The sequence below is a fragment of the Rhincodon typus genome, chromosome 9, assembly GCF_021869965.1.
Source record: "Rhincodon typus isolate 14 chromosome 9, sRhiTyp1.1, whole genome shotgun sequence".
In the NCBI taxonomy this organism is placed as follows: Eukaryota; Metazoa; Chordata; class Chondrichthyes; order Orectolobiformes; family Rhincodontidae; genus Rhincodon; species Rhincodon typus.
In genome coordinates this window covers 34474438-34501766 of record NC_063340.1, presented here as the reverse complement: position 1 = coordinate 34501766, position 27329 = coordinate 34474438, and the positions used below count along the sequence as shown (strand labels likewise).

The window sequence follows — 27329 nt, the reverse complement described above, 5'->3', positions numbered from 1 at the left end:
TCTCCTAAAACAAGGATGTTGGTTCCATTCCATTTCACATGCACCTTTATCGGACTTGGACGGGTCCCACCTCCCTCAGAAATGGATCCAATGATCCAGATATCTAAAGCCCTCCCTCCTGCACCAACTGTTCAGACTCGCATATTCATCTGCTCTGTCGATTCCTGTACTCACTGGTATGTAGGTCTTGGAATAATCCAAGATTACAACTTTTGAGGCTCTGCTTTTCAATCTGCCACCTCGCTCCCAAAATTCTTGTTGTAGAACCTCATTCCTCATTCTGCCTATATCATTGGTTCCATGTGAATCACTATCTCTGGCTGTTTACCCTCCCACTTCAGAATGCTCTGCAGCCGTTCAGGGTCATCCTTGACCCTGGCCCAGAAATGCAACATACCATCCTGGAGTCACAGCTGCATTAGCAGAAAACCTTGTCTGTTCCCCTCACTATTGCATCTCCTACCATTATTGCTGACCCTCTGTTCTCCTATCCCCTTGTTGTAGTTGCTGATGTCTGGCTGCAGTTGAGGAGCTGTCACTCTCACTGTTTTCCAACACGCTCACATATTCTTGAGTGAAATACAGTCAGGACCTTTCCTGACTACCTGCCTGCCTTCCTCGTGCTGACTGGTCACCCATTCCGGTACTTGTCAAATTTAGTTGATTGCTCTTGGCTACTTTCTTCTCAGCAGTTTGTTTATGCCATCATAGGTAATCTCAGCAGATTCTTCCTTTTTGGGGTTCTGCCATGAGTCTAGAAAGTTGGTGAAATCTTTTTCTGGGTCTGCCTTAACCAATTGATCAACAATAGTTTGTTTCTAGACTAGTTGTTAATTGAAGTGGATTTGTTTTTCTACTGAAGTTGAAATTGTTACTTGCATGCAGACTCAAAAGTGAAGATTGATATTGGATTATGTAAACATCTTCAACTCTTCCACTCCTCCATTTCTACACTTGGTGTTCTGTACTATTTGCGAGGTCTTCCTGCTCATTAGAGAGAGATTACACAGTTTTCCCATCCATTTTAATGCTCAAAATGATGGCTACTCACTTGGGTATCCCTGCTTTATGCAGATAAGATGTTGTTTCGCTCCATCTCCCTGGGTAAAATGGCCATTTTTCCCATCTGTCTCAATTGAAAACCTCAAACAACTTCTCCCACAGAAATTTTAAACTAATTTCTCTGGCTGCAGTTTTTATAGATCTTCCTGCTGAAGTAATTGCTTAATTATGAAGTCCTCATTCTTTAAAATATTTAACATTTCCTAACTGCCACTAATTCTGGACTATTTCATGAGATTTGCATAATTGTTCTCACATTCAGCCTAAATAAATTCTGAGGTATTCCTGGTATTGTAGCCCCAGTCTAACTTTATTTTCTGACCTATTCACTGTTCCTTGCAGCTGTACCTCATGAATGCCTAAAGTCTATGGCACCAAAGTTCATTGAGAGAGGTGAGAACTCGCTTTCACACACTCTTGTTTTCCCTTTCTGCTCTCTATGCTATTTTTTCATAGTTATTTCTTTTTCCCATGAGAATGGCTAACCTTATCTCCTGGAGCATTCAGTTGCTCCTTCGTCTCCTTTGCATTGCGTATTTCCTGTTTTCTCTTTCCCTAGTCCACACCCCTGCTCTAGCGCTACTTATCCGTATCTGAACAAAGTTTTGCCTTCAGAATGCTGTATTTGCCTTCTGCAACTACTGCTATCTCTGATAATCAGGTTTCACCTGTTCACTGTCATCTTGAAGGAGTAAAAGTGGTGAACTCACTTTTTTGCAATTTATTTTCTTCTGGGTCTTGTGGATTTCTTCTCCTTATGCAAGGGTGTCAGATCCATATCACTGCAACTATGAGGTACTTTACCAGACAACCACTCCTGGCACCTTGGTATTCACCACCCCTGTTAGCACAGGTATAGGTTAACTCACTTGGCTAGATGGCTGGTTTGCAATGCAGAGTGACACCAACAGTACGAGTTCAATTCCTGTACTGGCTGAGTCACCATGAGTGTCTAACCTTCTGAACCCTGATGCTCCCTGGTGGTGGGGTGACCCTCAGATTATACACCACCAGCTATCTCTCTATAGACAATGTCAACTTTACCTTACGAGGAGTGCACTGTTTGAGCGAATTTGCTGCTACCAATCCTCTGTTCTCTTTACGTTGTCTTGGGCTGTTTCTTCTGATTAACACCACTAGAGTATCTACAGAACAAGAACACAGAAAATAAAAGGAAATGAAATCCCTTATGAACCATAACCTACATAATAATGATGAGCTGCCGCCTTGAACTACTGTAGTCCATGTGATGTCAGTACGCCCCCAGTGCCTTTGGAAGGGAGATCCAGAGCTGTGAACTAGGGGCAGTAAAGGAATGGTGATACATATTCACTTAAGAATGGTGGTGATTTGGAAGTGTACTTGCATGTGATGTTTCCTATATAAGTGTGTCTCTGGGTGGTTAAGATTTGGAAGGTGATTTGGCAAGTTGTTGTAGTGCATATTTTAGATGGTACGTACTTCTGACTCTCTATGCTGCATGGAGAGTGAATGTTTAAGGTGGTGGATAGGGATGTTGGTTAAATGGACAAAATAAAAACTGAAAGAACTACGGATGCTGTAAATCAGGAACAAAAACAGAAGTTGCTAGAAAAGCTCAGCAGGTCTGGCAGCATTTGTGAAGAAAAAATCAGTTAACGTTTTGGGTCTGGTGACCCTTCCTCAGAACTGATGGTAACTGGGAAAATATAGGTTTATATGCAGAAAATAGGGAGGGGTTGGGGTAAGGAGCAGACAATAGGATAGAGCCCAAAGAGAGAGAAGAGCAGTTGGATAGACAAAGGAGTTGATAATGATTGGCTAGAAGAGTGAATAGTTGTTAATGGGGACTGTTGGTGACTAACAATAGGTAGTGTGCAATGGCAAGCTATGTGATAATAAGGCCAGGTGTGTAGCGTGGGGGGGACTAGGACACGGGAGAGTTAGGCCCTAAAATTATTGAACTTGATATTGAGTCTGGAGGGCTGCAGCGTTCCCAGGCAGAAAATGAGGTTCTTTCAACTTGCATTGAGCTTCGCTTGAACACCACAGCAAGCCAGAGACAGAGATGTTGGCCAGGGAACAGGGTGGTGTGTTGAAGTGGCAGGCAACTGGAAGCTCAGGGTCTTTTTTTATGAGCAGAACGTAGATGTTCTACGTTCACCCAGTCTACGCTTTGTTACCCCAATGTAGAGGAGACCATGTTGTGAGCAGCGAATGCAGTAGACTAGATTCTGAGAAATGCAAGTGAAGTGTTGCTTCACCTGGAAGGTAGATTTGGGCTCTTGGATAGTGGGGAGGGAGGAGGTAAAAGGGCAGGTGTTGCACCTTTGCCAATTGCAGGGGAAGGTGCTGTGGGGGAGGTGTTGGGGGTGAAGGAGAAGTGGGCCACGGTGTCCCGGAGGGAACAGTACCTGTGGATGGCGGACAAGGGTGGGGAGGGGGAATGTGTATCTGGTGATGGCATCTCATTGGTAGCGGCAGAAATGGTGTCTGATGATCTTCCGGATGTGGATCCTGGTGGGATGGTAGGTAAGGACAAGGGAAACCCTATTGCGGTTTTGGTGGGGGAACAGAGGGGGTGAGGGCAGAAGTATGGGAGATCGGTTGGGCCCAGTTGAGGGCCCTGTCAACCACAGTGCTGGGAAATCCTTTGTTGAGGATGAAGGTGGACATTTCGAAGGCTCCCTGTCGAAGTTGGCCTCATCTGAACATATGCGACAGAGGCAGAGGAACTGAGAGAATTCGATGGAGTCTTTACAGGAAGCAGGGTGTGAGAAAATATAGTCCAAATAGCTGTGGGAGTCTGTGGATTTATAGTGGATATTCGTGGCCAAACTATCCCTAGAAATAGAAACAAAGCTGTTGAGGAAGGGAAGGGAGGAGTCCGATAGACCAGGTGAAAGTGAGGGCCGGGTGGAAATTGGAAGCGAAATTGATGAACTTTTCCACTTCTGGATGAGAGAGGGAAGCAGCACCAATGACATCATCAGTATATCGGAGAAAGAGGTATGAGTGGGGGCCGGAATAGGACTGGAACAAGGAATGTTCCACGTACCCCGTGAAGAGACAGGCATAACTGGGGCCCATGTTGGGTACCTATGGCCACCCCTCTGACCTTAAGAAAATGAGAGGAGTTAAAAGAGAAATTGTTGAGGGTGAGGACAAGCTTGGTCAAGCAGAGGAGGGTGGTGGTCGGTGGGAATGGTTCAGGTCTTTGCTACAGGAAGAAGCAGAGAGCCCTAAGACCCCCTGGTGGGGAATGGATGAGTAAAGAGATTGCACGTCCATGGTAAAGAGGAGGCGGTTGGAACCTGCAAACTGGAAGTTTTGAAACCGGCGTAAAGTGTCAGAGGAATTACAGATGTACGTGGGCAGGGACTGGACCATGGGAGAGAAGACTGAGCCAAGGTAGGAAGAGATGAGTTCCATGGGGCAGGAGCAGTTGAAACAATGGGTCTGCCCAGACAGTCCTGTTTGTGGATTTTGGAAAGAGGTAGAAGCAAGCTGTGCGGGACTGGGGGGCTATCAGCTTGGAAGCAGTAGTGGTGAGGGGAGGCCACCAGATGAAATGAGATCTGTTAGTGTAGTTGATACAATGACCTGATGTGTCATGGTGGAGTCATGGTCCAGGGAAAGATAGGAGGAGGTATCCGAGAGCTGCTACTGAGCCTCTGTAATGTAGAGATCAGTATGCCAGACTACAACAGCACCACCCTTATTGACAGGCTTAATAACAAAGTCAGGGTTAGATCTCAGTGCACAGAGTGCAGTGAGTTTGGAGGGAGATACCTTGGATTTGGTGAGGGGTTCAGAGAAATTGAGATGACCAAGACTATGTCGACAATTTTCAATGAACAGATGGAGTGCAGGTAAAAGGGAGGGGTCCGGGTGGAGGGAAAGTGTTGGAACTGGATGAAGAGATCTGTGGGACAGGGAGTGGACTCTTGCCCAAAGAAAGGGGCATGGAGTCAAAGACGGCAGAAGAAGAGTTCGACGTCATGTTGCGCCCGGAATTCATTAAGGTGGGAACGTAGTGGAATAAAGCTGAGGCCTTTGCTGAGTACAGAACGTTCAGCATCAGAGAGTGGGAGGTTAGGAGGGATGGTGAATACCTAACAGGAGGTGGGGTTGGGGGAGGGGAGGAGAGGAAGGTTCCAGAGGGCCATGGATATCTCTGAGTTGTTGTGGTTAATGGTGAAATGGACAGTTTTATTTTGGAAGATGGCAAGCTTCTTAAATTGTTGGAGCTGCATTCATCAAGGCAAGTGAGCATATTCTATCATATTCGTGATTTTACCCTGTAGTTAACGGGCATGCTTTGGGTACTCAGGAGATCAGTTACTAACCATAGAATTTCCAATTGCTAATTCGCTAATCTGATATTGTAGCCACAGTTTCGGCATGACTGGTCCAGTTGTGTGTCTGGTCATTGTCTTACTGCTTTAAGTCACCGTCTCTTGATAGAGACAATTCTGTGTGTATCAGCAATCTGCAATACTGCACCTAATTAGTTGTTCTTCATGGTGATCGGGAGATTAACTTCTGCCATGCCTGCATTCAGTCACAGATTGAAAATTGCTGACCTTAATATTTGATGATGCCTTTACCACTGGGTAACTGATGGAGCTGTATATGTGATACTACAAGTGTAAGGGGTATAATACAAACCTGTAGCTCTTTCCTATTCAATGATGATAGAATCCCTGCAGTGTGGAAGCAGGCCATTTGGCCCATCAAGTCCACACCAACCCTCTGAACAGCATCCTATCCATACCCACCAATCCCCCACACCATATCCCCCCACCCCACACCCCCACGCTGTCCATGTAACCTTGCATTTCTTATGGCTAACCTACCACTCTGCACATCCTGGACAATATCGCAATTTAGCAATGATTTTCCTCAAAGTCTTCGCGATGCTTACCATTCTAATTAGTCAGTACATCAGGGCAATTATGAGACTAATCTTTAATAACAAACATAGGCTTTGATGTCAAGCATACATCTCTGAGGTTAAGTTGATGGTCTTGTTGGAGACGTTCAATATCTGTTGTCCTTTACTCTGTTGGAATGTAGGCTTTGCTGGTAAGTTCAACATTTTTGTCCATCCCCCTAATTGCCCCTTGAACTGAATGACTTGTTGGGCCATTTCAGAAGATGGATACGAATCAATCACATTGATGTAGATGTGGAGTTAAAGTAGGCCAAAACAAGTATTGTTGACAGAGTTCCTTCCATAAGGGACATTAGTGAACAGATGAGTTTCTAGAACGATTGGTAATAATGGTAACCATGAAACTAGACTAGCTTGCAATACAGGGCATAGTTTTAAGGTGAGGACAGTAGGTTTAAAGGGGATGTGAGGAATTTCTTTTCAACTAGAGGATGGGGGTGCGGTGGAGTCTGGAACTCCCTACTCGTAAGGGTAGTAGAGACACAGCCTCAGAACATTGAAGAAGTATTTCGTTGTACACTTGTGATGCCAAGGCATTCGAAACAATGAATAAAGTGATGAAAAATGGAATTATAATGGGATTTTTTTTGACTGGCATAGACTTGATGGCCCAAAGGGCCTTCTTCCGTTCTGTAGACTTCGATGTCTCTAAATTCCAGATTGATTACTTGCACTTAAATTCTACCAGCTGTCATGACCCTAGAGAATTCGCCTCCACTTCTAAATCACTAAATCACGTGATAGTACTACTATGTCACCATCTCTACTGTTCTCTACATTTTAATAACTAGAGCTGACAAAAAACTGTAACATTGACTTGCTAACTATGATCTTCAAATGGTGTATAGATATGGCAGTTTATACATAACTACTGGTGTATTCCAAACTCCAAGTTAGCAGAAAATAAATTTAATTAACTGTGCATGTTAAGACTTTGCAGCAACTTGCAGGCATTTTGTAATCCAATCCAAAGGAAAACCAGAAATGGATGACATGTAGCCTGAATGCAAGCATAAGCTCCAATTTGTGATTTCATAACACTTATGATGGAAGTACACAGGATACTAAAATTCTGAAGAAATTAGAGTGTACGGTGTACGTCACTAGAGAAGTGACAATTACTGAAATGGAGAACCAATGTTCTAGATTTAGAAATGTAACTTTGTACCTTAAACAATAAAATTTGGGGAAAATTGGGTGAATTTTAGATCCTAATTACTATAACAACACTGAGAGACCTTCTTAATGTTGTTTGTTCCTGGTCCTTTCCCTAATCTATATAAGGACTCCAGTCACAAATCTAATTGTGTTATTACAGCATTAAAGCTGGCAGTTTTCACTGTATTCTTTAGGTGAAACAGACCCACTACTGGATAGAGTGGCAATATTTCTATCAGGTGCTTGTACTGAAGTTAAAACGTATTTCTTATAACCCCTGTTTACAACTCAACTCTTAATATTTAGCTCAGTTGGCTTTGATTCACAAATTTTTCAAATTGCATTTGTTACATTACATTCAGTGGAACACACACCTTTGTGATGCACAGAAGGCTTGAATCCCAAGGGTACTGTATACTTGGGTGTGGTGTGCATCTGTTACTTTGTCTACACAGCCTAGTGCATTTTATTCTTTGTCTATGAAGTAGAGATCAGGACAGTGACAAACTGATGTGGATATTTAGAGGCTGGGGACCAATTTTCACTCAGGTATTTATTTGAATTTTGGTGCAGTTAAATCAATGAATTTCAAGTATTAAAGCAAATTAAATTAATTAATTTTATCTTTTGTTTTAAAGCAAATCAAAGAACAGAATACAACAGAGACTAGTGACTGCACCTCACCTAGGTTTTGACCTAGGATGGTTTAAGATTATCCTTATATTTTGTGCATATTATTTGTTTTAAAACTGTAAAATAATTGCAGTCATAGCTTTTCTTATTTGTTTAATTCTGTTAATTTTATTCCACTGAAGACCTTTTCCTTGAGCAGTGAGTTTTCAGTGAAATTAAACTGAGCTGATCCAAAGCAAAGAACATTTTTTTCCTTTCTCTTCTCTTTCATGTTTTCAATTTCGCTGTTTGGTGATTGTACTGCCATATATGTGCATATACTGTTTTTGCATTAACTTTAAGTGGAGTACTTTCCAGAATAAAATGGATTAGAGTTGACTGAGACATCCATCCCAGCTGCACACCTTCAGTTTCAGGAACAAGTACTTTTGGCTCTTTTCTCTTGAATTGACACTGACCTGGATCACCCCAGTTAGCAAAGTCCAGACATCAATCTCCCCCTACATTGAGTCTACAATTATATACCTTAAACTTGTGTTTTACGATAGTCGTCAAATAATAAATTTATCTCTAGTAATCCAATTCTATATCATTTTCAAATGAGCTAATGTAAAACTAGAATATGAAATGGTATAACTTAGTTATTAATTCATTTTGATTACTGTCCTTTTTCTCCCTTTCTCTAGAGTGCAGAGCAGGTTTCGACATTCTGTCGAAGTTTACATGAGCTGCAATCATCTAATATGGATGGGCAGAAGGAGAGCATTGATCAAAGTCTAAGGCCGTTAGCACGGCATCTCTCTGATGCAGAGAGACTTCGGAAAGTTATCCACGAACTTATAGACACAGAGAAGTCCTATGTGAAGGTATGTGTAAAAGTTAAATTGATGGCATTGATGTATTATAAATGAAATTAAGCTTTGAAAATGAATTGCCTGTGTTTTGTGTCATTAAATAGATACTTATTGACTTTCTTGAAATGTCTCCCTCTTTTCCTTATGCCATTGACTGTTGCTCAGGTATCATTCCACAGCCACAGACCCAACATCTCCATACCCAAATTGTTGTACTTTCTGTCTGTAAGCCATTGAACTGGATTCTGTCATGACCTAACTTTTAATGTGCATTTTGTAGCAGGGTCCCTGAATGATAACCAGGAATGGAAATCATGACTGTTCTTTCAACACAATAATTCAGGCCAATTGTGTTCTCCCAGGGATACCCTGAGGAGGCACAAACCTATGCCTGAACCTTCTGGTCTATGCTACTTAGTCACTGAAGCATCAGGAAGTCTCAAGTACAAAAAAGTTACTCCCGTCATAGCAAATGCAACACTGCTCTATGATGCCAGAATTTAAAGTAATCGCTTTTAAGTAACTTTCTAAACATTAATTACATGTATTCTTTGTATGACCTGACTTTTGAAAGCTCTGATGTTAAAGACAAAATGTCCTATTCATTGTTTCTTCTACTGCTTCACCCAGCATTTTAAGGGAAATGGTGATATGATCTAATAGCATGTGATTGATGGCTCAGGAGACTTGAAAGTCGGTGCCTTGTGTGTAGATATTTACAAAATGAATTGCAGTTTTAGATGACATGGACAGAAAGTATTGGAGGACCACAGAGAACCTGATTATGTGCCTGATTTCCTGTTAAATTCATGATGTCTACTGCATAATTCCAAAAGCACAATTGAGGATTGAACAAGGCCTTGGACAAAGATCACTTGGCCTCTTTTATCAGTGGTGTATTTTGCACTCAGCAAAGTGAGTTGTTAGAGCTGGGGAATGTGGAGCAATTGATATTTCAGGCTCTTGGTGTCAGAACCAAGACTTTCATCTGTTTATGTATATTTCAGTTGAACTTATAATGAAGCTTCATTTTTCCCTATGCCAACAACATCACTAAACACCACCCTCAGAATAGTAATCCATAGTCAGTCCATGCCATAGTCTCCTTAGAGATTACACTTCGTGGTGTACATTTTGTGGCAACTGAGCATGCCAAACGTGCACGTTTCATTCAAGCTATTTGGCCTACAAACTCCCAATTAGAAAAATGGGAAACATAGAAATGCATCAATCCGGGAGTACAACCATCAGGGGCTAGAGAGAGAAAATCATGGCCTTGGTTGTCCTCTGATTTCTAGGCTGAGTGATCACATTCTAAAATAATTTTGATTTATTGAATTTGAATAAATTTGATAATTCTGTTTGTTCTGGTATTTCAAGTTCTTTGCACAGAGTACCAACTTTATTGCAATTTAATAGGTATATATTTTATATATACAAAGATTTAGAGGTGATAGTGTGGGAAGCATTACTGACTCTGAGCCAAAAGCTTAGGTTCAAGTCCCGCTCAAAGATCTGATGGCCAGAGAAGGTGCATTTACAACACAACCAAAGAAATTGAGCATTAATCTGTAAAACTTTGCCATTATGTTGGAAGAGCAGGAGCGGGATTGCTGGCCAGCCAGCAGACTTGAGACTAGGCCCCCATGTTTTGTGTCCTACCCAAAGTCCCTGCCCTCTTTAGGTCTTGCCACAACCATAATGGAACGGAGTCCTTTATCCACACTTCGGGTGACATTAGACCATTTGCAAATGGAAATGGACCTTTTGAGGTAGGTTTGTATTGAGGCAGCCAGTGTCCTTTTTTTTAAAATGTTAGTTCAGGGTTGTGTGGATTGCTAGCTGGGACAGTATTTATCACCCATCCTTAGTTTACCAGATGGCAGTTAAGAGTCATCCACATTGCTATAGGTGTGGAATAGCATATAGGCTGGATTTATCTTCCCGAAGGACATTAATGATCCAGATGAGTTTTTAATGTCAATCAACAATGGTTACATGTTCACAATTAGACCAGCATTTAGTTCAAATTTCACAATCTGCTATGGTGGAGATTCAAATCCATGTCCCCAGAACATTAGCCTGGGATTCTGACCTTCTAGTCCTCTCTTGCTCTGTTGCTCCCAGTGCCATCTCCAGGTAATTTGCTCATTCTTTGTCACAAGCAAGCCACAGGACTAATTTTTCCTGTATGCAGCATCAACTTGGGGAGGCGGTGGGAGGGGCAAAGAAAAAGTGCTTTTACCAACCTCTCAATAAAGCGACCAATTGTTACTGCCTATTCTTTCCTCAGTGTTGACTGTCAGTCCGTAATTTTTGCTGACCCTATCCCATTGTGCTTTCCTTTCCAGCCTCAGCAACAGATCCTGCCATTTTCTGCTAATCACAAAGAGCCCCCACCTCCCACTTCTAACTTCCTGATTGTTTGGCCAAACATGATTTATCAACATGGGTGCCCAATTACTAGAGGGACTCCATGATGCTCAGAGTGTGAAGTTTAGTAAAGTTAGATCATATGGGCTTCAGGGTGAGCTTGCCAATTGGATACAAAATTGGCTTTATGGTAGGAGACAGAGGATGGTGGTGGAGGGTTGTTTTTCAGACTGGAGGCCCGTGACCAGCGGTGTTCTGTCGGGATTGGGATTGGGACTGGGTCGACTGCTTTTTGTCATTTATTTTAATGGTTTGGATGAGAATAAAGATGGTTAGTAAGTTTGCAGATGCAACCAAAATTAGTGGTATAGTGGACAGTGAAGATGGTTATCTAAGATTACAAAGAAATCTTGATCAATTGGGTCAATGGGCTGAGGAGTAGCAGATGAAGTTTAATTTGGATAAATATGAGGTAATACAAACAAAGGGCAGGACTTCTACAATTAATGGTAGGGCCCTAGGTAATATTGTAAAATAGAGACCTAGGGGTTCAGGTACATAATTATTTGAAGTTTATGTCACATGTGGACAGGGTGGTTAAGAAGGTGCCTTCATTGCTCAGATCTTTGAGTATCGGAGTTGGGACGTCATATTGAGGTTGTACAGGACATTGGTGAGGTCTCTTCTGGAGTACTATGCACAATTCTGGTTGCCCTGTTAGAGAAAGGATATTATTAAACTAGAAAGGGTTCAGAAGAGATTTACCAGGATGTTTCTGGGAATAGAGAGTTTAAGGTATAAAAACAGAATGCATTGGCTGGGACTTTTTACATTGGAGCATAGGAGATTGAGGCGGTGACCTTAGTGGTTTATAAAACATGAGCAGCTTAGATAAGGTGAATGACAAGAGCTTTTACCTATGGGTGGAATAGGTCAAAATTAGGGGGCATATTTTTAAGGTGAGAGGAGCAAGATTTATAAAGGATATGAGGCAACTTGTGTGGAATGAACTTTCAGAGGAAGTGGTGGGTTCAGGTACAGGTTCAATATTTAAAAGACATTTGGATAAGTTCATGAAAAAGAAATGTTTGGAGGGATATGGGCTAAACGCGGGCTAGTTCAATTGTGGAACATGATCGGCACAGACTAGTTGGACTGAAGGGTCTGTTTTTGTGCTCTGATTCTATGACTGAGTGGCCTGATTTAAGACAACTCTCCAATGGCAGACTTTGATACCACACCAGCTTTTTTTTAATATAATGAGGTTCAATGTCGAAAGCTCCTCAGACTTTTTCATTTAGGCTGTGTTACTGGGCTTCAGCCTATTCCCTGCATCTTCCTTTGTAGATGGAATACATTCTATTTCTATTCCCATCATTTTAAGAGCTAGTTTATATTTTCATTTAAATACCTCAATGCCTGCCTGTTTGACTGATTTCAGGACAGAAGCAATTGACAGAAACATAGAGACTATGAACAGGAATAGGCTTTTTAGCCCTTTGAGCCTGCTCTGCAATTCAAGATGTTCATGTCTGATCATGAATCTTAATGTCAAAATCCTGCTTTCCTCTCCATACCTTTTAAAATCTAGAAATTCATCTGTCTCTATATTCAGTGACTTGGCCTCCACAGCCTTCTGTCATAGAGTAGCAAGCCTGTGAAATTCTGTATCTTGAGACTGTGGTTCCAAACTTCCCAACCAGGTAATACATCCTCCCTGCATCTCCCTATTCGGTCCTGCTAAATTTTGTATTTCAATCAGGTCTTTTCTCACCCTTCCAAACTATCCTGAATATAGGCCCAGTTGAATTAACCTCTCCTCATAGGACAGTCCTGGTATCCTTTGTATGAGCCTAGTGTACTTTTACCGCACTCCTCCAATGACAAGTATATCCTTCTCTCAGGAACAGCAATCAAAACTGCGCACACTACACCTGGTGAAATATCTCTTTATTGTAAACACATTTATTATTTATAAAATGGCAGTCTGAAAAAAAAATTACAAATCCACGTCTTTATAGCTTTAATTATCCCCTTTTAAATCCCAAATGCACGCCTACATTCACAAAGACGATAACCATTTTGACACTCCTTATGGGTGGATTAAACAAATTTCTGAAGATAAAGTTCCAATCTCACAGGTGGGTTAAATTGTTTTGTTCGAGCAATGATGACACACAGTTGTCTGTCGAACCAGGGTTCTTCATTTTAATAGCTGATTGGGTGGATCTAAGTCTCTTCTTTTATTAAAATTCTTTCTTTGAAGTTTCTTTTGCCTTTTTTCCCTCACATGTAGAGAAGGGAGAGAAATGTTTTCTGCTTGCCAACGCTGGCTGTACTGCTGCCACCATTCTTTAGTCAATTCTAGCTCAACCAATACAAGGTCTGATATAAGGCTTCTTTCCTTAACTCAAGACTCCTGATGCTGCTCTGTCTCACTAATAATGGAACAATCTTATTACTCCAAAAGCAACACTGCCTTGTGCAACAAGAAATGTTCCACTTGACTTTTCTAAGTATGCAAAACACAGCTGGTTTTCAACTTTGTGTCCAACTTACATTCAAAATTATAGTCCAAAAAGATATAAATGTGGTCTCTTATACAATGAATCAACACCTGACTGTATAGGTGTGTTCCTGTTTCAGCAACTTGCTTAAAAAAAAATGGTTTGATGTGCTCCCGAGATCTGGTCAAATGCTGAAAAAAATGGCACTAGGTATACTTAAAAATGAAGATGTCAACTGGTGAAGCTACAAAACAGGATGACTTGTGTACCAAACAGTATAAACAGTAAAAACAAAACAGGTAACAAGGTGTAGAGCTGGATGAACTCAGCAGGGCAAGCAGCATCAGACGAGCAGGAAGGCCGACGTTTCGGGCCTAGACCCTTCTCCGTAACCGTGCCGGCACGCAACGCAGCTGACAGAGGCAGGATCTCTGCCGCCAAACCACCGACGGCGTGACGAGAGGCGCAGCGGCTCGCCCGAGGAAACGCTGAGATGGAAACGGACCAGGAATCGACCGGCGGCGCGACTGGCCAGCGCCCGCGCCGGCGGCTGCCGTGACGCGACCATGGGGGCCGCGGCGACGACCGCACGGGACGGGTCGCCGCTCCTGACCCTCCTCGCGCGCGGCTCGGCCGCCACCGACAGACGTTGGACGCCGAGAGCCTGACCCGCCGTTAATCCTCCGGACACACTTCCTTCGGGACGCCTGCTGCGCCGAGCTCGAGGACCGACGGGCGGAAACACGCGGGTCTTTAAACCGCCGCCGACAACACGCGAACGCACGGAGACCACCCCTGTCGGGGAGGGGGGCGACGCGCGAGTGACGTGCTAAAGGCAGTAGGTACCCTGTCGCCGAGGCGAAGGGAGCGTGACAAGACAGCCTCGACGTAAACCCCCGCCGAGTTGGGAGCGAAAGATCCGCGCGTGCATCGCTGGCTTCGTTTCCCGTGGCGAGAGAGTACGCCCGGGCCTTCCGTCTGAGCTAGCCAGTTCCACAAACGATGGAACAGAACGAAGCTCTGCGGTACTGGACATCCAGTCGTCAATAGTGGTAGAAAATTAAACAACTCAGAGGAGGTGGCTCCATAAACATCCCATCCTCAATAATCAGCCAGCAGTGTCAAGTGGGCATCTCTGCCTTCTCCAGAGGTCCGCAGCATCACAGACACCTGTCTTCAGCAAATTTGCTTCCCGACATGTGAAACCAAGATTCTGCAAAGGCAGTTGGGCCCTGACAACGTTTTAACAATAGTACTGAAGACTTGTAATCTAGAACGTGCTGCACCACTACCTGTTCCAGTATAGCTACAATATAGGCATCCAACCGACCATGTGGAAAAGTGCCCACTTATGTCCTGTACACAAAAGGCAAGACAAATCCAATTTGTCCAATTACAAATCAATATATTCTGAAGCATTAGTAAAGTAATGGAATGTGCCATCAACAATGCTACAAGCAGCATCTGCTGAGCAATAACCTGCTCGGAGATGTTCAGTTTAGATTCTGCTGATTTCATTACAACCTTGGTTCCAATATGGACTGAAGAGTTGAATTCCAGAGGTGAGGTGAGAGTGATTGATATCAAGGCCATATTTAACCAAGTGTGGTAACAAGGATCTTGAGCAAAACTGGAGTAAAAAAAATAGCAACCGGGGGAAAGTCTCCACTGGTTGGAGTCATGATAGTGATTTTTCTGATGAAGGGTCTAGGCCTGAAACGTCAGCCTTTCTGCTCCTATGATGCTGCTTGGCCTGTTGTGTTCATCCAGCTCTGCACCTTGTTGTCTCGGATTCTCCAGCATCTGCAGTTCCTACTGTCACTGGTTGGAGTCATGCCTGGCTCGTAGGAAGATGGTTGTGGTTGTCAGAGGTCACTCATCTCAATTCCAGGACATCTCATCAGGAGTTCCTCGGAGTAGTGTCCTAGGCCAAACTGTTTTTAGCTGCTTCATCAATAACCTTCCCTACATTATAAAGTCGGAAGCAGGGATGTATAATATTCGGCACCATTCTTAACTCCTCAGATACTGAAGCAGTCCATATCCAAATGCAGCAATGTGACAGATTTGCGCTGACAAGTAACAAATAAGATTCTCACCACACAAGTGCCACGCAATGACCATCTTGCATCAAGAGAGAATCTAACTATCACCCGTTAACAGTCAATGGCATCACCATAACGGAAACCCCCACTATCAACATCCTGGGAGGTTACCATTGACTAGTCATATAAATACAGGGGTTACAAGAGCAGCTCACAGACTGTGATCATGCAGTGAGTAACTCACATTTGACTCCTCAAGGTCTGTCCACCATCTGCAAGCACAAGTCAGATATGTGATGGAATACTCCACTTGCCTGGTTGAATTTAGCTTCAACAGCACTCAAAGCTTTACACCATCCAGGATAAAGCAGCCTATTTGATTGGCACCACATCCACAAACATTTAATCCCTCCACCACTAACAGTAAGTAGCACTAGTGTGTACCATCTGCAAGATGCACTGCAGAAGTTCACCAAGGCACCTTCCAAATGACTACCATTTAGAAGGACAAGAGCAGCAGATACATAGGAACATTACCACCTGTGAGTTCCTCTCCAAACCCCACTCATCCAGACTTGGAGCTATGTTATTATTCCTTCAATGTTTGTTACTGTCCTGGAGCTCGCTTCTTAATGTCATTGTGGGTGTACAAATGAACTGCAGCAGGTCAAGAAGAAACACACCACCACCTTAAGGCATCTAGTTATTTTATTTCATCCTGTGAACGAATAAGAGAAAACCAGCTGCTGAGCAGATAATTGGTAGGAGCTCCATTTGTTTGGAGTAGTATGATCCAGTGTTGTTAGCTCATGTGATCTCATTTTAGATATCTGCTTTATATTGCTGATTTGCTACAGATTCTGATTTTTCCCCCATTTACCCATTATAGTTGTACAACTGAGGGCATTAATTGCGTTGCCTAATAGGTTGGTCTTATAGGTTGTATCAGTTGCAGCATTGGGATCGCATTGGTCTGAGCAACACACAAACTCTGTGACAGTAATTGTACTGACAGCCAGTGGCAGAAATAGTCGCTTGTTAGTGCTTGTCTGATACTGACACAGGACCTTCATAACCATTGAGCTGAACACTTGATGCAAGTTTGAGGACTGAAAATGTCATTTAACAGTCAGCAAATCTAGGCAATTGATTTAATTCTGTCAGCATATGACCTGAATTGGGGCAGCCCTCTTTTATAAACTTTGAGGGGATTAAAGTAACTTACTTCATAAGCTATATGTATCCTTAATAACCAAAGAGAGAGATTCTGGAGTTGTTAAGTATAAGCTTCATTGGCTCAAGGGAAGCATTTCTTCAGTCTTGGATAATTCTGGATTGCACTTTGCAAGTCCATGGTTTTGGAAATTTCAGAATGCAGTCCGCCACTGCTTGGCCTGTGGTCTCCACAGCCGTTAATTAGCTTCAAATGGAACTTGTTTCCACAATTAGGGCAGCTAGTTAAATGCTAGCAGCTTTTAGTGACCATTGCTGGACTCCAAGCAGCCCCAAAAGGAAGTGAGCCGGGTTGCAACATCAAGGGTCTCTCTGAGGCTAGGCTGGGGTGAGATGATTATGTTTATGAAGTAGACAGGGCAGGAACAGGAAACCTAGGCTGGATGATTGTGGTGGGGTGTGGGGTCCTCCAGTAGGCACAGGGACCTATAAAGGAGATGTCGCACCTTGACTAGACACTGCCCAAGCAATGAAAGATGCTGAGACAAACACACTTGGTTGGGGCGCCTTTCGTTGCTGTGCTTGCTGGCAGGTATATCTTCTGCCAATAAAATTGCAGCAGGGTCAGGCAGGGCAGCACCAGGAAAGGTAGGCATGCCCAATCTTGTACACCCCCACCCCATCCCAAGGCTTGCTAATCCCACCCCCACTCCCCACAGAAGACTGTAAAATCCAGCTTCGTATTTTCAACCCATAATGTGCAACTAGCTTGTCCCCTGCAGGTTACCACTTAGATAGAATATATCAGTTGAATACAGGAAAATATGTACAGGTACAATGTCTCAAAACCAGCACCATCAGGCTGCATCCATGTTGGATTTCAGAACTGTGTTGGGTGTAGTCATGGGCTGCTTGGATCACAGGAAAACAAAGACATAGGAAACTAAATATTTATGAGTACGCTACCACTCCAATGCAGCACCTAGTCAAAGGTGAGTAATTATTTCACTCTTTTAATAATAATTAAAAATCATTGCATGGCAGCTTAACAAAAGTCCAGTTTTCAGATATCAAGATTTGAGACACTGTACCTGTATTGTAAAATGATTTTCCTGCATTCATTTATTTTAGGCATAAACAATACAGCAAACTTTGTTTTAACTAGCATCTTATGAACCATCACTCTTCATAAACTGGCAAAAGCTATATATCACAAGTACCGTGAAGTTTACTGTATTATTCTGTCCAATTATTATATTTTTAAAATCTATTTACCCCAATGTAAATATACTTGTTCAATCAGATGGCCACATGAAATAACAACAGTCGATTCAATTTCAAGTCAATTTCTCCTCAAATAATCACAATCCACTATGATCTCTGAGTAGTCAGTTGGCGGTGCAAGTGAGAAGGCTCTGTGCTGCTAAGTTTTATTTAAAGCAAAGTTGCATTATTATTTGTGATTAATGCTTTAAATAAATTATAACGGTGATGTGTGTAGCCCGTGTATAATGTTTCTATTACTTAGTGTGTGTTTTTACATTGATTATGCGGACCTCTTGATTATCCGGCATATTTGATCAATCAACACATTCCTGGTCTCAGGATAATTTTACTGTAATAAGTACAACATTAAAGGTGTCGGGATAATCATAATGAACACAAGTACACAAACAGGCTGCATGAGGAGGCAATATAAAATAATTGCTGATCATCAAATAACAAGTGGAAGAGAAAATAATGCAATTAATTGGGATAATAATGACCAAGTCCCAAGAGAGACTTGTCAGTCTTGTGAAGCTCTGCCTGATATAAAATTCACTGTATTGTTTGGCTTACATGACGCAAAATTTGTGTGACATGAAAGTTGGAAATAAATAGATATCCATGTCTTCTATACTTGTTTTGAGCTCCTGAACCAATGATTAAATTCTATAAATATCAAAATTGGATGATATGAGATTTAAAGGTAAGAAGAGAAGGATTTTATATGTCAAATCTGTGGGCATCGTGTATGAGATAAAGTTTAAGGAGAACACTATTCATTTAACGTAGTACCATGAGTGGGAATTAAGCATACCAACTGAGTCACACTTTAGTTCAATTATACTGATCTCCGAGCCTTTTCCAGCCACTCAATCAAATATTGCTGCAAAGCCTCGGAACAGAAGTGAAGTATATTCAGTGAAGTTGTCATGATGAATAATATGACTGGACAGCTAATTTTGCTGTTTGAATGCTTATGCTCCAAAACACAGCACAAACATGGGTTAGTCTGGGAATCTGTCCTTTCATCTGGAAAGGAATTTGACAGTCATTAAAGAAAGCACATTTTGTTAGAGAGCTAACTTCCAGCCACACTTAGAAAGTCCATTTGCCTGAATCATAACCAGATTGCATAGTTTTGATATCTCTTGTGAAACTCCAGTGAAATGAAGAAGGGGAATCCAAGATCCAATTTATTTCTCTTGAGTAACTGCCACTAATGATGTCTAAAGCATGTAGAGTAAAATTGAAAAAACTGAACTCCTGACAGTTTCTGTAGAACCAGACAAGAAGATTATCCATCAAAAAGTTTTGACAGTCTTTTCCATCTACTTTTCCGGAAAATTGTCAGTTTCTCCTGCTAGTAATCTTTCAACTTGAAACTTAATGAGAGATACTGATTCTTCCTAGTTTTAGTTCATGAATACAGCTTTCAGATCTATTTCCTGTTGATCAGCTTGTGATTATATTCCACTAGTTAGTCATCACTCGTCAACTAACCGGGCACATTTGTGCCTATCATCTCTCCTGCTTATACCACAAGTCCTCAGAAAGTGGATAGTTCAAAACATCTGGGCATAGCTTTAAGGCTGAATCTGATTGCAGAGTTTAAACAATAATTATAAATTGCTTGAGTTTATTCTTTTGGTTTGAGTTCTACAGCCCACAATGAGATCAGCAACTGGTAACAATGCATTGCTATCCACTATTCTCTGTTACTATGCTCAGCTGTATAGTCTTCTCCGTATTACAACTCTATGGTTTGTTCCACTGTAATTTTCTTTGTTTTAAATATTTTAATCTTCATATTTTTCCTCTTTGTTTTATATTTTGTACACCCCTGGTTGCATTTTCTTGTGGCATTCTTTCAGTTTTTCTTACCATTTGCTTGTTTTCCGTTTGATTCTTATATTAAATTAACAATCTTTATTTTTCACTCCGTATATTTCAATATACAGAGGCATCTATATTCATTTCTCTTAAAATTCAGTAATCTGTGCCTAATTTGTTTTTCACTCAGTCCTTCACATCAAGATTTTCCTTCCCCTGTGATTCATCACCATGACTACCTTCTGCCCGCCAGGTTTCTGAACTTCAGATCATTGCCTGAGATTTTAAACGAGGAAGGAAAAGAGCCCAATGTATTTAACTTATGTACATTCATTGCTCTGCTAACTTCTTATCCATCAAACAAAAAAATGCTGTAGATCTACCCTTTTTGTTTCACCTTGTGCAAGGATTTTCTCTATACCAGCTGCTTTAGAAATTTGTGCTTGGGTTGATCCATCCTGAAATATTCATTGTTTCCCTCTGTATAATATTCACTTCCTCCAGTTACCAGACTGTGGCAAGGAACTAAATTAAAAACCAAAAGAACTGCAGATGCTGTAAATCAGAAACCAGAACAGGAGTTGCTGGAGTTCCTATGAGGAAGAGTCACCAGACCTGAAATGTTAACTCTGATTTCTCTTCACAGATGCTGCCAGACCCACTGAGCTTTTCCAGCAACTTCTGTTTTTTGTTTGTGGCAAGGAACTGACCATTTATGACACACAGCTGAGTGAATGTGGAAGTTTCTAATTGTTCCAATGGACAATGGGAGTCAATGGCCTAGTGGTATTATTGCTGGACTGTAAATCCAGAGACCCAGATAACATTCTGGGAACCCAGGTTCGAATCCCACCACGGCAAATGGTGGAATTTGAATTCAACAAAATATCTGGAATTAAGAATCTAATGATGACCATGGATCCATTGTCGATTGTCAGAAAAACCCATCTGGTTCACAAATGTCCTTTAGGGAAGGAAACTGCCATCCTTATCTGGTATGGCCTACATGTGACTCCAGACCCACACCAATGTGGCTGACTCTGAAATGCTGTCTGGGCAACTAGGGATGGACATTATATGCTGCCTAGCCAGCAACACCCTCAACCCGTGAATGAATAAAAAAAAATGTGCAAATGTAGTAACGGAGAAAAGTCAGGCCATTCTTTTGATATAAATTAGTGCATGAGTGCTTAAAACAAATGAACATTTTAATAATTGCAATTGTAACTGTTTTTAAAGATGTTCACTTATTGTGCTCATAAAGTGATGATTGTTAATGTTAAGTAAAACTTCAAGCATCAAGTGTTAACATCAAGCTGTATATGTGTAAGTCACTCAGATGTGGAGTATAGCTACCTCTGCTCAATAAAGTAAAATCAGCTCCAACTTCAGAAGAGCATTACTGCTGTACCAGTGTGGCATTTTCAGCATTTTCCAAGGCAGTGTTCTGTGCCTCAAGAGAGCTTGCCAATCTAGAATATCTTTTGAGTTTGTGGCTAAATCCATATAAGACCCTGACAGTCAGCAGTCAAAGGGGCCTTGTATCCCAGCAATCTGAGCTGGGTTGAACCTACTGGACTAGTTTATAATTTTCCTTGATTCTGTAGAGAAATCCGCAAGAGTATCTTGATGCTAGTCGAAAAATATAAAATCCCAAAGAGATGTCTTGTCTTTCTGTTTGCAAGATTTCTAGATGCTGAAGAATTTTAATAAAATTTATTTCCTAATTAACAATGACATGTTTAAATTTTCTAGCAGACATAGAAACATAGAAAATAGGAGCAGGAGTAGGCCATTAACCCTTTGAGCCTGCTCTGCCATTCATTATGATCACAGCTGATCATCCAACTCCATAGCCTCTCTGTTTTTCCCTCCTATCTTTCTATTCTTTAGCTTCAAGTGCTGTATCCAATCCTCCTTGAAATTATACAATGTTTTGGCCTTGACTGCTTTCTGTGATAGAGTATTCCATGGACTCGCCACCCTTTGGGTAAAGAAATTTCTCCTCATCTCAGTTTTAAATGGTTTACCCCGTATCCTTAGGCTGTGACCCCTGCTTCTGGAGTCATCGGAACATCCGTCCTGCATCTACCCTTTCTATTCCTCTTTAAGGATACCAAAACTCCTCTCAGTATTCCAGGTGTGGTCTCACTAAGGCCCTTTATCTTTACAGCAAAACATCTCTGCTCTTGTAGTTGAATAGTCTCGCTATAAAGGCCAATGAACCATTTGCTGCATTGAGGCCCGCTGCACCTGCTTACTTCCAGTGACTGGTGGTACAAGGACACTCAGGTCTCTGCACATTCCCCCCTCTCTATTTATAGCCATTGAAATAATAATCCATCTTCCAATTTTTTTGCTCCCAAAGTGTGTAAAATGTGAGGTATTCACATTATACTGCATTTGCCATGCATTTTCACATAGACGCACCTCTGCATTGTATTATCTACAAATTTGGAGATATTACATTTAGTTCCCTCATCTGAGACAATGTTTTGTGAATAGCTGGGGTCCTAGGATTGATCCCAGTGGTACCCCATGAGTCACTGCCTGCTATTTGGAAAATGATCCGTTTATTCCTACTCTTCGTTTCTTGACTATGAGCGAGCTTTCTATCCATTTCAGTGCACTACCCTAATCCCATGTGCTTTAATTTATCATGCTAATCTCTTGCATGGGACTGTTGAAAACCTTCTGAAAATCCAAATAAAACACATTCACTGGTTCCTCAACAACACTGCGAGTTACATTCTTGAATTCCAGTAGATCTGTTGAGCATAATCTCCCTTTTGTAAATCCATGCTGACTCTTCCACTGTTTTCCAGTGCACAGCTATTAAATCTTTCGTGATAGATTCTGGCATTCTCCCCCACTGCCAACATCAGGCTGACTCGTCTATAATTACCTTTTTTTCTCTCTCTCTCCCTTCCTTTTTAAATAAAGGGGTTGCATTAGCTACCCTCCAATCTGTAGGAACTGTTCCAGATTCTATAGCATCTTGGTAGATAGCCACCAACGCATTTACTATTTCTAGGACCACTTCCTAAGTACTTTAAGATGTAGATAATTAGGCCCTGGGGATTTATCTGCTTTCAATCCCATCAATTTCCCCCAACACAAGTCCCTACTGATACTGATTTCCTTCCTAAACTGTGTAAGTCCCTACTGATACTGATTTCCTTCCTAAACTGTGTTTCTTAACATCTGCTATGTTATTTAAGTCTCCCTTTGTGAACAAAGAACCAAAGTACGTATTTAGTTGTTCAGGCATTTCTTTGTTCCCCATTATAAATTCCCTGTTTCTGACTGCAAAGAACCATAATTTGTCTTCGCTAATTTTTGTCGTCTCATATAGAAACTGCTACTGTCAGATTTTGTTTCCTGCAAGCTTACTCTCATACTCTATTTTCCTTAATGAATTTGAGTGGTTGTTTTGATCATTTCCTTTAGTCATTTATTTTCCTTTTTTTGTAGTGCTCACCTAGGTTAAGACTGCTTTGGAGAAAGGATCTATTTCAGGGCATCAGTAGCTAGCACAGGCAAATGCAAAGTAAAGCCTCCTCTAGCATATCCTCATACTATGCCTTGCTTCAGACTTCAGATGAGTGCCACAGCTCTATCAATATCATCCTTGTACCATATCCTACCCTGATGATCCTATGTTGTCTTTGAGAAAGATTGTCAATTAGGGATACTTGTGTGTGGAGACCCATGCCCATGAGGAACTAACAGGATTAATACTGTGTAATCACATCTGATATAGGATCATCACGTTTAGAGGACATGGACTTTTGACCCCTATACTGAACTCAAGTCCCAATCAAAACCACTTCCCTGTAGTGTCAAACATTTTATTTCCGATAATAGTGCCTTTGAAAATTTTAAGGTTTCAATGCCCAAATTACACATGCCAGTTTACTTTGTGTTTTGAGTTGCAATTAATTGCTTATCGTGGATATGTTTTATGGAATTCTCTTAAACCATTTTTATATCTTCTAGAATGATCATTTGAGGAAATACTCAACTGCAGGTGTATTAGAAAGGAACTGTGAATTTTCATGTTTAGTAACAAACGATAGATGAAATTGTTCAGATGTTTAAGAGGATTGATGAAATGAAGTGCTCAGTAATGGTAGAATTCTTGAACATGATACAAAAGTAGTTACTTTTTTTTTTAAGATGAATGAAGGTTTCAGTAATTTTGTATGATTTATAGTTGTATCTTTTTATAGGATCTGAATTGTCTGTTTGAAGTGTACCTGGATCCCCTACAAAATGAGACTTTCTTAACACAGGATGAGGTATGATGCTTGAATGTTTATTTTCAGGACTCTTGTGTTTAAGGCCTTTGCCTATCATTTCCCTACAATTGTTAGTTTGTGCGAATATTTCTCCCTCCCCAGGTGCTGTTATTCTGCTTCACACCTGCAATTATTACTCCTCATTCAAAGAACCAACCCTTGACTCCATCTTTCTCACTGGCCACCATCCCATCTCCAACTACCATTTCCTATCAAGTCTAGAACACTCTGCCTTCCAAATCCATGCTCATCTTTTCTGGAACTGCCTGTTTGAATCTTTCAAATTTGGGTTCTAAGTAGTACCAAAATAGGTCATATCAAACTGTCAAAAGACATTCATCTTTGTCAGAGCCATCTAGAATTATATCTCCCCATCCTTCCTGATCTGCCTGCAACCTTTGACACAGATGATCATAACATCTTCCTATGTCATATTTTCGTTGTCATAAAAATCGGTATGCTTATACTCACCTGGTTCCTTTCCGAGCCAACTAATTGTAGCTAGAAATCACCTGCAATGACTTTTCCTCCTCCCTACACATGGTTACTTCAGGTATTCCCCAAGGATCATTCTTGCTCACCTCATGTTTCTCATCTGTGTGCTGCCCTTTTAAAAAAAAGGTTTAACATTGTAACTAAATGATCAAACTGGTAATCCGACATCCATTACTGGATGGTTAGAGTTAATTTTCTAAGCTGAGCTTTGAGTTGCCAAATCCATTGTCTTTGCTCCTTACAACTGATTTTGTTCGCAATCTATGGACTCCATAACTCTCCCTGCCAGTTGACCCTGAAATGAGCTTGTGAACACACATCTATGCTGTTGCTGAGACCGCAACTTTCTAACCTGACGATTGCCTTCAGACTATCCGCTGCTGAAAACCTCATCCATGCCTTTATGAACTTGACAATTGCATAGCACACCTGGATGGCATCTATATCTACTCTGTACAAACTTGAGGGCATCCAAATTTCTGCTTGCGCTATGTCCCATTCATTCATTACACTTGTGCTCACTGATCTACATAAGTTCCTGCTCATGCAACACCTCAATTTAACATTTTTGATCCTTGCTTTGAAGTCCCCCTGCCATGAACTTTCCCTTGTCCAGCTATTCCCCTCCAGTCCTGAAACCCTCTAAAACCATAAGATACAAAAGTAGAAATAGGCCATTTAGCCCATTGAGTCTAGTCCACCATTCAATGATGGACGATATATGTCTCATCTCCATTTTTCTGCCTTCCAGTAACCCTTGATCCCCTTAACAATCAAGAAATATCTGTCTCTGTCTTGAATACAGTCAATGATTTAGTCTCCACAGCCTTCTCTGGCAATCAATTCCATGGATTGTGATGCGAGTTCAGAGGCATTATGTTCCTGTTAGAGCAAAGGGTAAGGCTGGTAAGATTAAGGAACAATGGGTGAATAATGATATTTAGGTTCTAGTCCAGAATAAATAAATTTTATTTTAGATATAGACAACTTGTTTCAATTGCATCTCTTAACATAAAGTGTGTCGGGGCATTCTTAAGAAAAGCAATCAGGAAGGCAAAGAGGGGATACAGGATATCATTGACTGATAAGGTTAAGGATAACCCAAAGAGATGCTACAAACACGTTAAGAGCAAGAGAGTAACTAGAGAGAGGGTAGGGCCCCTTAAAGAACAAGGAGGTCATCTTTGTGTTGAACCCCAGGAGATGGGAGAGATACTGAATGAATATTTCATGTCAGTTCTTACTGTAGAGAAAGAAACAGAATTTGAAGAATGCAGAGAAATAAACTCTGATGTTTTGAAAACAGTTCACATTACAGAAGAGGAAGTTCGGGAGGTCTTAGAGAATATAAAGGTGGATAAATCTCTAGGACCTGATCTAATGTATCCCAAAATGTTGTGGGAAGTAAGGGAGGAAATTGCAAGACTCCTTGCAGAAATATTTGCATCATCTATAACTATGGGTGAGGTGCCTGATGACTGGATGGTGGCTAATGTTGTACCTTTGTTTAAGGAAGGTTGTAAGAAGAAACTGGGGAACTGTAGACCTGTGAGTCTGATTTTGGTTGTGGGTAAATTGTTGGAGGTGATTATAAAAGATTTATGGACATTTAGAGAGGAAAGAGTTCTGAAGGGATATTCAGCATGGTATTGTGCAAGGAAAATGGTGTCTCTCAAACTTGATTGAGTTTTTTGAGGAAGTTATCAAAAAGATTGATGGCAGTGCAGTAGACATTGTTTATTTGGATTTTAGCAAAGCCTTTCACAAGGTTCTGCGTGGTAAACTAATTAGTAAAGTTAGGTCACATGGGATTCGGAGTGAGCTTGCCAGTTGGATACATAACTGGCTTAACGGCAGGATAGAGTAATGGTGGAGGATTGCTTTTCAGGCGGGAGGCCTGTGACCAGCAGTGTTCCACAGAGATCAGTTCTGGGTCATCTTTTTGACATTTTATATAAATGATTTAGATGAGAATACAGAAGGCATGGTTAGTAAGTTTGTGGATGACACCAAAATTAGTGTCATAGTAAACCACCTTCACTGTCCACTAAGATTAAAAAGGGACATTGATCAAATGGGTCAATGGACAGAAAAATAGCAGATGGAGATCAATCTGGAAAAATGTGAGGTTTTGCATTTGGTACAACCAACAAACGTGGGCTTATACAATTAATGGTAGACCCTTGGGTAGTGTTGTAGAACAGAGAGACCTAGGGGTGCATAATTCTTTGTAGTTTGCATCACATATAGTGGTTAAAAGGCAGTTAAAAAGGCATTTGGCACACTTGTCTTCATTGCTCAGTCCTTTGAGTATAGGAGTTGGGAAGTCACGTTGATGCTATACAGGACTTTGGTGAGATCTGTTCTGGAATACTGTGTCCAGTTATGGTTGCCCAGCTATCGGAAGGATATTATCAAGCTGGAGAGGGCTCAGAAGAGATTTAGCAGGATGTTGTCGGGTATGGAAGGTTTGAATTATAAAGGAAGGGTGGATAGGCTGGGACTTTGTTCACTGGAGCGTAGGAGGTTGAGAGGCAACCTGATAGAAGTTTATAAAATAATGAGAGGTATGGATAGAGTTGATTGGTACTTGTCTTCCCCCTAGGATGGGAGATTTCAATACTAGGGCGACAACAAGGTGCAGGGCTAGATGAACACAGCAGGCCAAGCAGCATCATAGGAGCAGAGAGGCTGAC

The 27329-nt window shown here is 41.4% G+C and overlaps 1 protein-coding gene and 1 long non-coding RNA gene across 3 annotated transcripts in view; one reads left to right on the top strand and one right to left on the bottom strand.

The window, feature by feature from the left end:
- The window catches only part of LOC125484103, a 39152-nt gene extending 37157 nt beyond the window's left edge, over nt 1-1995 (bottom strand). The window contains exon 1 of one of the 2 annotated variants that reach the window (XR_007262953.1): nt 1773-1995. This is a non-coding gene — a long non-coding RNA (uncharacterized LOC125484103). Of the gene's footprint in view, nt 1-1548; nt 1588-1772 lie in introns of those variants that run through there. The other variant, XR_007262954.1, reaches the window with a different exon arrangement.
- Nucleotides 1-27329, top strand: part of tiam2a (TIAM Rac1 associated GEF 2a) — a 358836-nt gene that overhangs the window by 288273 nt on the left and 43234 nt on the right. Inside the window, exons 14-15 of the mRNA XM_048601453.1 lie at nt 8476-8655; nt 24070-24138. Of these exons, the coding sequence (XP_048457410.1) occupies nt 8476-8655; nt 24070-24138 (249 nt within the window). The remainder of the gene's footprint in view (nt 1-8475; nt 8656-24069; nt 24139-27329) is intronic.